The sequence below is a fragment of the Oncorhynchus gorbuscha genome, unplaced genomic scaffold (genome assembly GCF_021184085.1).
Source record: "Oncorhynchus gorbuscha isolate QuinsamMale2020 ecotype Even-year unplaced genomic scaffold, OgorEven_v1.0 Un_scaffold_749, whole genome shotgun sequence".
In the NCBI taxonomy this organism is placed as follows: domain Eukaryota; kingdom Metazoa; phylum Chordata; class Actinopteri; order Salmoniformes; family Salmonidae; genus Oncorhynchus; species Oncorhynchus gorbuscha.
In genome coordinates, this window is record NW_025745792.1 from 234,502 (window position 1) to 248,674 (window position 14,173).

General features: G+C 36.2%; 2 protein-coding genes across 2 annotated transcripts in view; one reads left to right on the forward strand and one right to left on the reverse strand.

Annotated features, from left to right (window-relative positions):
- Nucleotides 1-340: 340 nt before the first annotated feature.
- Nucleotides 341-8,383, reverse strand: LOC124020022 (dexamethasone-induced protein homolog). Its single transcript, XM_046335444.1, has 2 exons — nucleotides 7,397-8,383; nucleotides 341-685 (listed from the first exon to the last, which is right to left on the reverse strand). The coding sequence occupies exon 1, from the start codon at nucleotides 7,841-7,843 to the stop codon at nucleotides 7,574-7,576; it is 270 nt and encodes an 89-aa protein (XP_046191400.1). The 5' UTR covers nucleotides 7,844-8,383; the 3' UTR covers nucleotides 341-685; nucleotides 7,397-7,573.
- A 350-nt stretch (nucleotides 8,384-8,733) lies between these two features.
- Nucleotides 8,734-14,173, forward strand: part of LOC124020028 (protein CLEC16A-like) — a 103,788-nt gene continuing 98,348 nt past the window's right edge. The window contains 3 exon segments of the mRNA XM_046335448.1: nucleotides 8,734-8,985; nucleotides 10,370-10,498; nucleotides 12,958-13,091. Of these exon segments, the coding sequence (XP_046191404.1) occupies nucleotides 8,912-8,985; nucleotides 10,370-10,498; nucleotides 12,958-13,091 (337 nt within the window). The 5' untranslated portion in view covers nucleotides 8,734-8,911.

Below are 14,173 nucleotides of genomic sequence, written 5' to 3' on the forward strand. Positions count from 1 at the left end.
CCTGAAGCAGGTTGACTGATCCTAGGTCAGTTCTCTAGGGTCAGAGTTAGTAAACACTACAGTCCTGTCAGGTTGACTGATCCTAGGTCAGTTCTCTAGGGTCAGAGTTAGTAAACACTACAGTCCTGTCAGGTTGACTGATCCTAGGTCAGTTCTCTAGGGTCAGAGTTAGTGTGACGTTGTCCCCTGATCGCTCAATGTTCTGCTTGTTGATTGGCCAGTTGGCCAGTTCTGCTTGTTGATTGGCCAGTCACAGGTCTGCTTGTTGATTGGCCAGTCACAGTCCTGCTTGTTGATTGGCCAGTCACAGTCCTGCTTGTTGATTGGCCAGTCTCAGTTCTGCTTGTTGATTGGCCAGTCACAGTCCTGCTTGTTGATTGGCCACAGTTAGACAGGTCTGCTTGTTGATTGGCCAGTCACAGTCCTGCTTGTTGATTGGACACAGTTAGACAGTTCTGGTAGTTGATTGGCCAGTTAGACAGTTCTGCTTGTTGATTGGACACAGTTAGAGAGTTCTGCTTGTTGATTGGCCACAGTTCGACAGGTCAGCTTGGTGATTGGCCAGTTAGACAGTCCTGCTTGTTGATTGGCCAGTTAAGACCGTTTTGACAGGTAACTCTGCTGTGAATTGTCCTGTCTGTTGGTTCTGACTCTCTCCAGATATCTGGTCTTGAGCCTTGACAACCTGTGGAGAAGACAAGGGGCCACATGTTAGAGATGGGCAGGAATAGCCTGTATTTACTATAGGACTGTAGGTTAAAGTACGTATCAATGTATTTACTATAGGACTGTAGGTTAAAGTACGTATCAATGTATTTACTATAGGACTGTAGGTTAAAGTACGTATCAATGTATTTACTATAGGACTGTAGGTTAAAGTACGTATCAATGTATTTACTATAGGACTGTAGGTTAAAGTATGTGTTACTGTATTTACTATAGGACTGTAGGTTAAAGTATGTGTTACTGTATTTACTATAGGACTGTAGGTTAAAGTACGTATCAATGTATTTACTATAGGACTGTAGGTTAAAGTATGTGTTACTGTATTTACTATAGGACTGTAGGTTAAAGTACGTATCAATGTATTTACTATAGGACTGTAGGTTAAAGTACGTATCAATGTATTTACTATAGGACTGTAGGTTAAAGTACGTATCAATGTATTTACTATAGGACTGTAGGTTAAAGTATGTGTTACTATAGGACTGTAGGTTAAAGTATGTGTTACTATAGGACTGTAGGTTAAAGTATGTGTTACTATAGGACTGTAGGTTAAAGTATGTGTTACTATATTTACTATAGGACTGTAGGTTAAAGTATGTGTTACTATATTTACTATAGGACTGTAGGTTAAAGTATGTGTTAATATATTTATTATAGGACTGTAGGTTAAAGTATGTGTTACTATATTTACTATAGGACTGTAGGTTAAAGTATGTGTTACTATATTTACTATAGGACTGTAGGTTAAAGTATGTGTTACTATATTGACTGTAGGTTAAAGTATGTTTTACTATATTTACTATAGGACTGTAGGTTAAAGTATGTGTTACTATATTTACTATAGGACTGTAGGTTAAAGTATGTTTTACTATAGGACTGTAGGTTAAAGTATGTGTTACTATAGGACTGTAGGTTAAAGTATGTGTTACTATATTTACTATAGGACTGTAGGTTAAAGTATGTGTTAATATATTTACTATAGGACTGTAGGTTAAAGTATGTGTTACTATATTTACTATAGGACTGTAGGTTAAAGTATGTGTTACTATATTTACTATAGGACTGTAGGTTAAAGTATGTATCAATGTATTTACTATAGGACTGTAGGTTAAAGTATGTGTTAATATATTTACTATAGGACTGTAGGTTAAAGTATGTGTTACTATATTTACTATAGGACTGTAGGTTAAAGTATGTGTTAATATATTTACTATAGGACTGTAGGTTAAAGTATGTGTTAATATATTTACTATAGGACTGTAGGTTAAAGTATGTGTTACTATATTTACTATAGGACTGTAGGTTAAAGTATGTGTTACTATAGGACTGTAGGTTAAAGTATGTGTTACTATAGGACTGTAGGTTAAAGTATGTGTTTCTATAGGACTGTAGGTTAAAGTATGTGTTACTATAGGACTGTAGGTTAAAGTATGTGTTACTATATTTACTATAGGACTGTAGGTTAAAGTATGTGTTACTATATTTACTATAGGACTGTAGGTTAAAGTATGTATGAATGTATTTACTATAGGACTGTAGGTTAAAGTATGTATGAATATATTTACTATAGGACTGTAGGTTAAAGTATGTATCAATGTATTTACTATAGGACTGTAGGTTAAAGTATGTGTTACTATAGGACTGTAGGTTAAAGTATGTGTTACTATAGGACTGTAGGTTAAAGTATGTGTTACTATAGGACTGTAGGTTAAAGTATGTGTTACTATATTTACTATAGGACTGTAGGTTAAAGTATGTGTTACTATATTTACTATAGGACTGTAGGTTAAAGTATGTGTTAATATATTTATTATAGGACTGTAGGTTAAAGTATGTGTTACTATATTTACTATAGGACTGTAGGTTAAAGTATGTGTTACTATATTTACTATAGGACTGTAGGTTAAAGTATGTGTTACTATATTGACTGTAGGTTAAAGTATGTTTTACTATATTTACTATAGGACTGTAGGTTAAAGTATGTGTTACTATATTTACTATAGGACTGTAGGTTAAAGTATGTGTTACTATAGGACTGTAGGTTAAAGTATGTGTTACTATAGGACTGTAGGTTAAAGTATGTGTTACTATATTTACTATAGGACTGTAGGTTAAAGTATGTGTTAATATATTTACTATAGGACTGTAGGTTAAAGTATGTGTTACTATATTTACTATAGGACTGTAGGTTAAAGTATGTGTTACTATATTTACTATAGGACTGTAGGTTAAAGTATGTATCAATGTATTTACTATAGGACTGTAGGTTAAAGTATGTGTTAATATATTTACTATAGGACTGTAGGTTAAAGTATGTGTTACTATATTTACTATAGGACTGTAGGTTAAAGTATGTGTTAATATATTTACTATAGGACTGTAGGTTAAAGTATGTGTTAATATATTTACTATAGGACTGTAGGTTAAAGTATGTGTTACTATATTTACTATAGGACTGTAGGTTAAAGTATGTGTTACTATAGGACTGTAGGTTAAAGTATGTGTTACTATAGGACTGTAGGTTAAAGTATGTGTTTCTATAGGACTGTAGGTTAAAGTATGTGTTACTATAGGACTGTAGGTTAAAGTATGTGTTACTATAGGACTGTAGGTTAAAGTATGTGTTACTATATTTACTATAGGACTGTAGGTTAAAGTATGTGTTACTATATTTACTATAGGACTGTAGGTTAAAGTATGTGTTACTATATTTACTATAGGACTGTAGGTTAAAGTATGTGTTAATATATTTACTATAGTACTGTAGGTTAAAGTATGTGTTACTATAGGACTGTAGGTTAAAGTATGTGTTACTATAGGACTGTAGGTTAAAGTATGTGTTACTATAGGACTGTAGGTTAAAGTATGTGTTACTATATTTACTATAGGACTGTAGGTTAAAGTATGTGTTACTATAGGACTGTAGGTTAAAGTATGTGTTAATATATTTACTATAGGACTGTAGGTTAAAGTATGTGTTACTATATTTACTATAAGACTGTAGGTTAAAGTATGTGTTACTATAGGACTGTAGGTTAAAGTATGTATCAATGTATTTACTATAGGACTGTAGGTTAAAGTATGTGTTACTATATTTACTATAGGACTGTAGGTTAAAGTATGTGTTACTATATTTACTATAGGACTGTAGGTTAAAGTATGTGTTACTATATTTACTATAGGACTGTAGGTTAAAGTATGTGTTACTATATTTACTATAGGACTGTAGGTTAAAGTATGTGTTAATATATTTACTATAGGACTGTAGGTTAAAGTATGTGTTACTATATTTACTATAGGACTGTAGGTTAAAGTATGTATCAATGTATTTACTATAGGACTGTAGGTTAAAGTATGTGTTACTATAGGACTGTAGGTTAAAGTATGTGTTACTATATTTACTATAGGACTGTAGGTTAAAGTATGTGTCACTATATTTACTATAGGACTGTATGTTAAAGTATGTGTTACTGTATTTACTATAGGACTGTAGGTTAAAGTATGTGTTACTATATTTACTATAGGACTGTAGGTTAAAGTATGTATCAATGTATTTACTATAGGACTGTAGGTTAAAGTATGTTTTACTATATTTACTATAGGACTGTAGGTTAAAGTATGTGTTACTATATTTACTATAGGACTGTAGGTTAAAGTATGTGTTACTATATTTACTATAGGACTGTAGGTTAAAGTATGTGTTAATATATTTACTATAGTACTGTAGGTTAAAGTATGTGTTACTATAGGACTGTAGGTTAAAGTATGTGTTACTATAGGACTGTAGGTTAAAGTATGTGTTACTATAGGACTGTAGGTTAAAGTATGTGTTACTATAGGACTGTAGGTTAAAGTATGTGTTAATATATTTACTATAGGACTGTAGGTTAAAGTATGTGTTACTATATTTACTATAAGACTGTAGGTTAAAGTATGTGTTACTATAGGACTGTAGGTTAAAGTATGTATCAATGTATTTACTATAGGACTGTAGGTTAAAGTATGTGTTACTATATTTACTATAGGACTGTAGGTTAAAGTATGTGTTACTATATTTACTATAGGACTGTAGGTTAAAGTATGTGTTACTATATTTACTATAGGACTGTAGGTTAAAGTATGTGTTACTATATTTACTATAGGACTGTAGGTTAAAGTATGTGTTAATATATTTACTATAGGACTGTAGGTTAAAGTATGTATCAATGTATTTACTATAGGACTGTAGGTTAAAGTATGTATCAATGTATTTACTATAGGACTGTAGGTTAAAGTATGTGTTACTATAGGACTGTAGGTTAAAGTATGTGTTACTATATTTACTATAGGACTGTAGGTTAAAGTATGTGTCACTATATTTACTATAGGACTGTATGTTAAAGTATGTGTTACTGTATTTACTATAGGACTGTAGGTTAAAGTATGTGTTACTATATTTACTATAGGACTGTAGGTTAAAGTATGTATCAATGTATTTACTATAGGACTGTAGGTTAAAGTATGTGTTGCTATATTTACTATAGGACTGTAGGTTAAAGTATGTGTTAATATATTTACTATAGGACTGTAGGTTAAAGTATGTGTTACTGTATTTACTATAGGACTGTAGGTTAAAGTATGTGTTAATATATTTACTATAGGACTGTAGGTTAAAGTATGTGTTACTGTATTTACTATAGGACTGTAGGTTAAAGTATGTGTTACTATATTTACTATAGGACTGTAGGTTAAAGTATGTATCAATGTATTTACTATAGGACTGTAGGTTAAAGTATGTGTTGCTATATTTACTATAGGACTGTAGGTTAAAGTATGTGTTAATATATTTACTATAGGACTGTAGGTTAAAGTATGTGTTACTGTATTTACTATAGGACTGTAGGTTAAAGTATGTGTTACTATATTTACTATAGGACTGTAGGTTAAAGTATGTATCAATGTATTTACTATAGGACTGTAGGTTAAAGTATGTGTTACTATAGGACTGTAGGTTAAAGTATGTGTTAATATATTTACTATAGGACTGTAGGTTAAAGTATGTGTTACTATATTTACTATAGGACTGTAGGTTAAAGTATGTGTTACTGTATTTACTATAGGACTGTAGGTTAAAGTATGTGTTACTGTATTTACTATAGGACTGTAGGTTAAAGTATGTGTTACTATAGGACTGTAGGTTAAAGTATGTGTTACTATATTTACTATAGGACTGTAGGTTAAAGTATGTGTTACTATAGGACTGTAGGTTAAAGTATGTGTTACTGTATTTACTATAGGACTGTAGGTTAAAGTATGTGTTACTATAGGACTGTAGGTTAAAGTATGTGTTACTGTATTTACTATAGGACTGTAGGTTAAAGTATGTGTTACTATATTTACTATAGGACTGTAGGTTAAAGTATGTGTTACTATAGGACTGTAGGTTAAAGTATGTGTTACTGTATTTACTATAGGACTGTAGGTTAAAGTATGTGTTACTATATTTACTATAGGACTGTAGGTTAAAGTATGTGTTACTATAGGACTGTAGGTTAAAGTATGTGTTACTGTATTTACTATAGGACTGTAGGTTAAAGTATGTGTTACTATATTTACTATAGGACTGTAGGTTAAAGTATGTGTTACTGTATTTACTATAGGACTGTAGGTTAAAGTATGTGTTACTATATTGACTGTAGGTTAAAGTATGTTTTACTATAGGACTGTAGGTTAAAGTATGTGTTAATATATTTACTATAGGACTGTAGGTTAAAGTATGTGTTACTATAGGACTGTAGGTTAAAGTATGTTTTACTATATTTACTATAGGACTGTAGGTTAAAGTATGTGTTACTATATTTACTATAGGACTGTAGGTTAAAGTATGTGTTACTATATTTACTATAGGACTGTAGGTTAAAGTATGTGTTACTGTATTTACTATAGGACTGTAGGTTAAAGTATGTGTTACTATATTTACTATAGGACTGTAGGTTAAAGTATGTGTTACTATATTTACTATAGGACTGTAGGTTAAAGTATGTGTTACTGTATTTACTATAGGACTGTAGGTTAAAGTATGTGTTAATATAGTTACTATACATTGTGGGTCCTACAACATAGAGGATAGTCAGGGATGTTACAGGGTTGAGATGAGGGCCCAACCTAATTCAAACCAAATTCTGGCATCACCCCTATTCTGGCATCACCCACCCCCCTGGCATCACCCACACCCCTGGCATCACCCCTATTCTGGCATCACCTACACCCCTGGTATCACCCCCATTCTGGCATCACCTACACCCCTAGCATCACCCCTATTCTGGCATCACCCACACCCCTGGCATCACCCCCATTCTGGCATCACCCCTATTCTGGCATCACCCACCCCCCTGGCATCACCCACACCCCTGGCATCACCCCTATTCTGGCATCACCTACACCCCTGGTATCACCCCCATTCTGGCATCACCCTCATTCTGGCATCACCCACACCCCTGGCATCACCCCCATTCTGGCATCACCCACACCCTGGCATCACCCCCATTCTGGCATCACCCCCATTCTGGCATCACCCCCACCCCTGGCATTACCCCCACCCCTGGCATTACCCCCACCCCTGGCATCACCCCCATTCTGGCATCACCCACCCCCATCATCCTATCACCATTATCATTCTATCCCTCCTTACTTTTTCATGCCGCAGCCAATGTTGCTCCAAGCCAAGACAAATATCCTCCTCCTGGAGTTCCCAGTATCAGTCTCTCCCATCATCATCATCATCATCACCACAGGCCGGTAGGAGTCCAGTTCACCCCGGGGAGCATGCCGGTGCAGCCTCTCTGCCTCTCTAGCCTTGGGCCTCAGCTCACTCCAGGTACCTCTCGAAAACATCGAGTTCTGTGTCCGTGTCGTAAGGGACAGAGGCCGGGTCGGATAGTACCCCTAGGTCCACCAGCGCCTGGTCCATATCTTCCGGTAGAAACACTATCCCCACATTCAGGACGATGTATTCCATTAGAAAGGCATAGTAGAGGATCAAAACGTTCACAAAAAACAGGCCCAGGTAAAACATACAGGGAAGTTCGTTGAGCAGCGATTCCAACGAATCTAGTCGAGCATAAGTTTTGAATGTCATAGAAAACTAAACCGGGAAAGTTTAGCTCAGCCAGTTATGTTGACAAGGAGCAGGATAAAGGACAGTGTCATTGCTCGGAGACGAACAGTAACATGGACAGTGTATTTGGAGTGTCCATTTCGGCGGAGACAGCAATGATTTGTCCTGAAATGCAAGCTTTTGCAATAGCACACAGCTATCAAGCGATAGACATTAGTTAGGAGGATACACGAAATAACCTATAACAACAAACAAAACAAAAAAGCCAGTTCAGCTCGACACCGCTAGTTCATGTAAACACAGTGTTAACTCGATGCATTCTTGATATTCTCTGAGAAGGTCGAAGGAGAAAAAACTGTTGCGTTATTTGCAACATGTCTGCCCTGGTTAACTATTATTATACAGGAATATGTTCTATCGATGGAAATAAATTCGATAATCCAGACCTCCTGTTACATTTTCATGTCAACATTTCCGCTAACTGCATCAAAACAGTCCGACCTTACGGTCAAAACAGTACAGATACGTCTATTTAGCTTAAGCATCTGATTGGTTCATTATAGAATTACCGTCCTGTGAATGGTCAACTGAGACATCGATCACACTGATCCCGCCTTTTCATCGGTTTTGACGTTTGTTGCGTTTTACGTTGATGGCTCCTCGCATTAGTATGTGATTGGCTGCTGTGTTCATCGTTGTAGGATGAAGACCAATCAATGTCCCCGAATTGTTGGAAGAAAAAAAAAACTGTTCGATTTTTTCCCCCCCAAAACACTATTGGGATTTGTAGTTTTTTGTAACTGTCATTTTAATGAAATTGTGTTACCGGAACACAACAAAAAACTACATGTCCCAAACTCCCCGGCACTAAACCAGTTACGTAAACGCGTTATTCCTCACAAGCTTTACGTTCGGGTATGTCCCCTTCTCGCTTAGTTAGCCACAGCTATTTGGTTAGCTAGATATTTTGTTAGCTATACATATATATTGGACACCTTGTACAGGATATATGTACGTGATGGGATTGATATAACAGGCAAAAAAAACCTAAGCTAGTATCAACATCTTTTTTTTTTTTAAAGTGCAATTATGTTCGGTCGGTCAAGGAGTTGGGGAGGAGGACAGGGGAAAACAAAAAATATTCATTCCCTGGACCATCTCAAGTAAGTAACTAGCATAATTGCTAAGGTTACCCAGCGGGGGTGTATTCATTACGCTCGTTCTGTTACAAAACGTTACTTAAAACGGTAGCGACATTAAAAGGAACGGGGAGGAGGAACCTATCTGAATTTAAATGGATACGTTTCTGTTTTCAAAACGCAACTGTTTGGTCGAATTCGCCAGCTAAACGCCGATTGTTTACTAAGCTAACGTTAACATGGTTAGCATACCGAGCTAATCCACTTAGCGTGTACTGTAAAACCAAATTGCGTTAGTTAATCTAACGTTGCTGTTGTTTCCTTGTCACAACTGTGTGAACAATGTCAGTTGTATATGACTGCTACGAAACGTTAGCTAGCTAGCTAGCTACATGATGGGTGTCATTATAACAGCTAGATATACTAACATTAGCTAGCTAGCTACATGATGGGTGTCATTATAACAGCTAGATATACTAACATTAGCTAGCTAGCTACATGATGGGTGTCATTATAACAGCTAGATATACTAACGTTAGCTAGCTACATGATGGGTGTCATTACTAGATAACATTAGTATATCTAGCTGTTATCAACTACATGATGGGTGTCATTACTTGATAACATTAGTATATCTAGCTGTTATCAACTACCTGATGGGTGTCATTACTAGATAACATTAGTATATCTAGCTGATATCAACTACATGATGGGTGTCATTACTAGATAACATTAGTATATCTAGCTGTTATCAGCTACATGATGGGTGTCATTACTAGATAACATTAGTATATCTAGCTGTTATCAACTACATGATGGGTGTCATTACTTGATGACAGCTAGATATACTAACTACATGATGGGTGTCATTATAACAGCTAGATATACTAACGTTAGCTAGCTAGCTAACTACATGATGGGTGTCATTATAACAGCTAGATATACTAACGTTAGCTAGCTAGCTAACTACATGATGGGTGTCATTATAACAGCTAGATATACTAACGTTAGCTAGCTACATGATGGGTGTCATTATAACAGCTAGATATACTAACATTATCTAGCTACATGATGGGTGTCATTATAACAGCTAGATATACTAACATTATCTAGCTACATGATGGGTGTCATTATAACAGCTAGATATACTAACGTTAGCTAGCTACATGATGGGTGTAATTATAACAGCTAGATATACTAAGGTTAGTTTATGAGTCCATCCCGTCTATGTGACGGAAGGCTAGTCATATTCCGTGGTCCAGAGTGGGTGTTCCAGTTCAAATTGACAGTGCGGTATAGCCACCACACGTTTTACTGAAAAACAACCTGTTTTCTACCATTGTCCATATCCTCTCATCCCTTCCTTTCCTCTTCTCTCCATCCCTCCCTCCTTCTCTCCTCCCTCTAGGTATATGTACCATGTCCTGACTAAGAACACGACGGTAACCGACAGCAACAGGAACTTGCTGGTGGAGACCATTCGCTCCATCACTGAGATACTCATCTGGGGAGACCAGAACGACAGCTCCGTCTTCGAGTAAGACTTTAACCACGACTCTATTTTATTCTACTCTATTCTGTTCTACTCCTCTATTCCTATCTATTGTACTCTACTCTATTCTGTTCTACTCCTCTATTCCTATCTATTGTACTCTACTCTACTCTATTCTGTTCTACTCCTATCTATTGTACTGCTCTGGCTCCCCAATGGTGGAACAAACTCCCTCACGACGCCAGGACAGCGGAGTCAATCACCACCTTCCGGAGACACCTGAAACCCCACCTCTTTAAGGAATACTTAGGATAGGATAAAGTAATCATTCTCACCCCCCCCTTAAAATATTTAGATGCACTATTGTAATGTGGCTGTTCCACTGGATGTCATAAGGTGAATGCACCAATTTGTAAGTCGCTCTGGATAAGAGCGTCTGCTAAATGACTTAAATGTAAATGTAAATGTACTATACTCTACTCTATTCTGTTCTACTCCTCTATTCCTATCTATTGTACTCTACTCTACTCTATTCTGTTCTACTCCTCTTCCTATCTATTGTACTCTACTCTATTAAACACGGTTCTATTCCTATCTATTGTACTCTACTCTATTCTGTTCTACTCCTCTATTCCTATCTATTGTACTCTACTCTATTCTGTTCTACTCCTCTATTCATATCTATTGTACTCTACTCTATTCTGTTCTACTCCTCTATTCATATCTATTGTACTCTACTCTATTAAACACTGTTCTATTCCTATCTATTGTACTCTACTCTACTCTATTCTGCTCTATTCTTAGTTCTACTTTATTCTACTCTATTCAGTTCTATTCCTCTATTGTACTATACTCTACTTTATTCTGCTCTATTCTTAGTTCTACTCTATTCCTCTCTATTGTACCATACTCTACTTAATTCTACTCTACTTAATTCTACTCTACTTTATTCTACTCTACTTTACTCTACTCTATTCTTCTCTATTGTACCATACTCTACTTAATTCTACTCTACTTTATTCTACTCTACTTTATTCTACTCTACTTTATTCTACTCTACTTTATTCTACTCTACTTTATTCTACTCTATTCCTATCTATTGTACCATACTCTACTTAATTCTACTCTACTTTATTCTACTCTACTCTATTCCTCTCTATTGTACCATACTCTACTTAATTCTACTCTACTTTATTCTACTCTACTTTATTCTACTCTATATTCTACTCTATTCCTCTCTATTTTACCATTTCTACTTTATTCTACTCTATTCCTCTCTATTGTACCATACTCTACTTAATTCTACTCTACTTTATTCTACTCTACTTTATTCTACTCTACTTAATGCTACTCTACTTAATGTTACTCTACTTAATGCTACTCTACTTTATTCTACTCTACCTTATTCTACTCTATTCCTCTCTATTGTTCCATACTCTACTTTATTCTACTCTACTTTATTCTACTCTATTCCTCTCTATTGTACCATACTCTACTCTATTCTACTCTACTTTATTCCACTCTACTTTATTCTACTCTACTTAATGCTACTCTACTCTATTCTACTCTACTTAATGCTACTCTACTTTATTCTACTCTATATTCTACTCTATTCCTCTCTATTGTACCATACTCTACTTAATGCTACTCTACTTAATGCTACTCTACTTTATTCTACTCTACTTAATGCTACTCTACTTTATTCTACTCTACTTAATGCTACTCTACTTTATTCTACTCTACTTAATGCTACTCTACTTAATGCTACTCTACTTAATGCTACTCTACTTAATGCTACTCTACTTTATTCTACTCTACTTTATTCTACTCTACTTAATGCTACTCTACTTAATGCTACTTTACTTAATGCTACTCTACTTAATGCTACTCTACTTTATTCTAGTCTATATTCTACTCTATTCCTCTCTATTGTACCCTACTCTACTTAATTCTACTCTACTTAATTCTACTCTACTCTATATTCTACTCTATTCCTCTCTATTGTACCATACTCTACTTAATGATACTCTGCTTAATTCTACTCTACTTTATTCTACTCTATATTCTACTCTATTCCTCTCTATTGTTCCATACTCTACTTAATTCTACTCTACTTTATTCTAGTCTATATTCTACTCTATTCCTCTCTATTGTACCCTACTCTACTTAATTCTACTCTACTTAATTCTACTCTACTCTATATTCTACTCTATTCCTCTCTATTGTTCCATACTCTACTTTATTCTACTCTATATTCTACTCTATTCCTCTCTATTGTACCCTACTCTACTTAATTCTACTCTACTTAATTCTACTCTACTTTATTATACTCTACTTTATTCTACTCTATTCCTCTCTATTGTTCCATACTCTACTTTATTCTACTCTGTATTCTACTCTATTCCTCTCTATTGTACCCTACTCTACTTAATTCTACTCTACTTTATTCTACTCTACTTTATTCTACTCTACTTTATTCTACTCTGCATCTTCTCTGTTCTCAGCTTCTTCCTGGAGAAGAACATGTTTGCGTTCTTTCTGAATATCCTTCGTCAGAAGTCCGGTCGCTACGTCTGTGTCCAGCTACTCCAGACGCTCAACATCCTGTTTGAAAATATCAGCCACGAGACGTCGCTCTGTGAGTACACACACACACACACACACACACACACACACACACACACACACACACACACACACACACACACACACACACACACACACACACACACACACACACACACACACACACACACACACACACACACTGGCCACCTGTGATTTCGATGCCCCAGAGTTTTAATCAGCCTGAATAAGATATTTCAGTTCTATAACTGTGTTCTCCTCATCTAGATTACCTGCTGTCCAACAACCACGTCAACTCCTCCCATCATATAACTGTGTCCTCCTCCTCCTCTAGATTACCTGCTGTCCAACAACCACGTCAACTCCCATCATATAACTGTGTCCTCCTCCTCCTCTAGATTACCTGCTGTCCAACAACCACGTCAACTCCTCCCATCATATAACTGTGTCCTCCTCCTCCTCTAGATTACCTGCTGTCCAACAACCACGTCAACTCCATCATATAACTGTGTCCTCCTCCTCCTCTAGATTACCTGCTGTCCAACAACCACGTCAACTCCCATCATATAACTGTGTCCTCCTCCTCCTCTAGACTACCTGCTGTCCAACAACCACGTCAACTCCTCCCATCATATAACTGTGTCCTCCTCCTCCTCTAGATTACCTGCTGTCCAACAACCACGTCAACTCCATCATATAACTGTGTCCTCCTCCTCCTCTAGATTACCTGCTGTCCAACAACCACGTCAACTCCTCCCATCATATAACTGTGTCCTCCTCCTCTCTCCTCCTCCTCTAGACTACCTGCTGTCCAACAACCACGTCAACTCCTCCCATCATATAACTGTGTCCTACTCCTCTCTCCTCCTCTTCCTCTAGATTACCTGCTGTCCAACAACCACGTCAACTCCTCCCATCATATAACTGTGTCCTCCTCCTCTCTCCTCCTCTTCCTCTAGATTACCTGCTGTCCAACAACCACGTCAACTCCTCCCATCATATAACTGTGTTCTCCTCCTCCTCTAGATTACCTGCTGTCCAACAACCACGTCAACTCCCATCATATAACTGTGTCCTCCTCCTCCTCTCTCCTCCTCCTCTAGACTACCTGCTGTCCAACAACCATGTCAACTC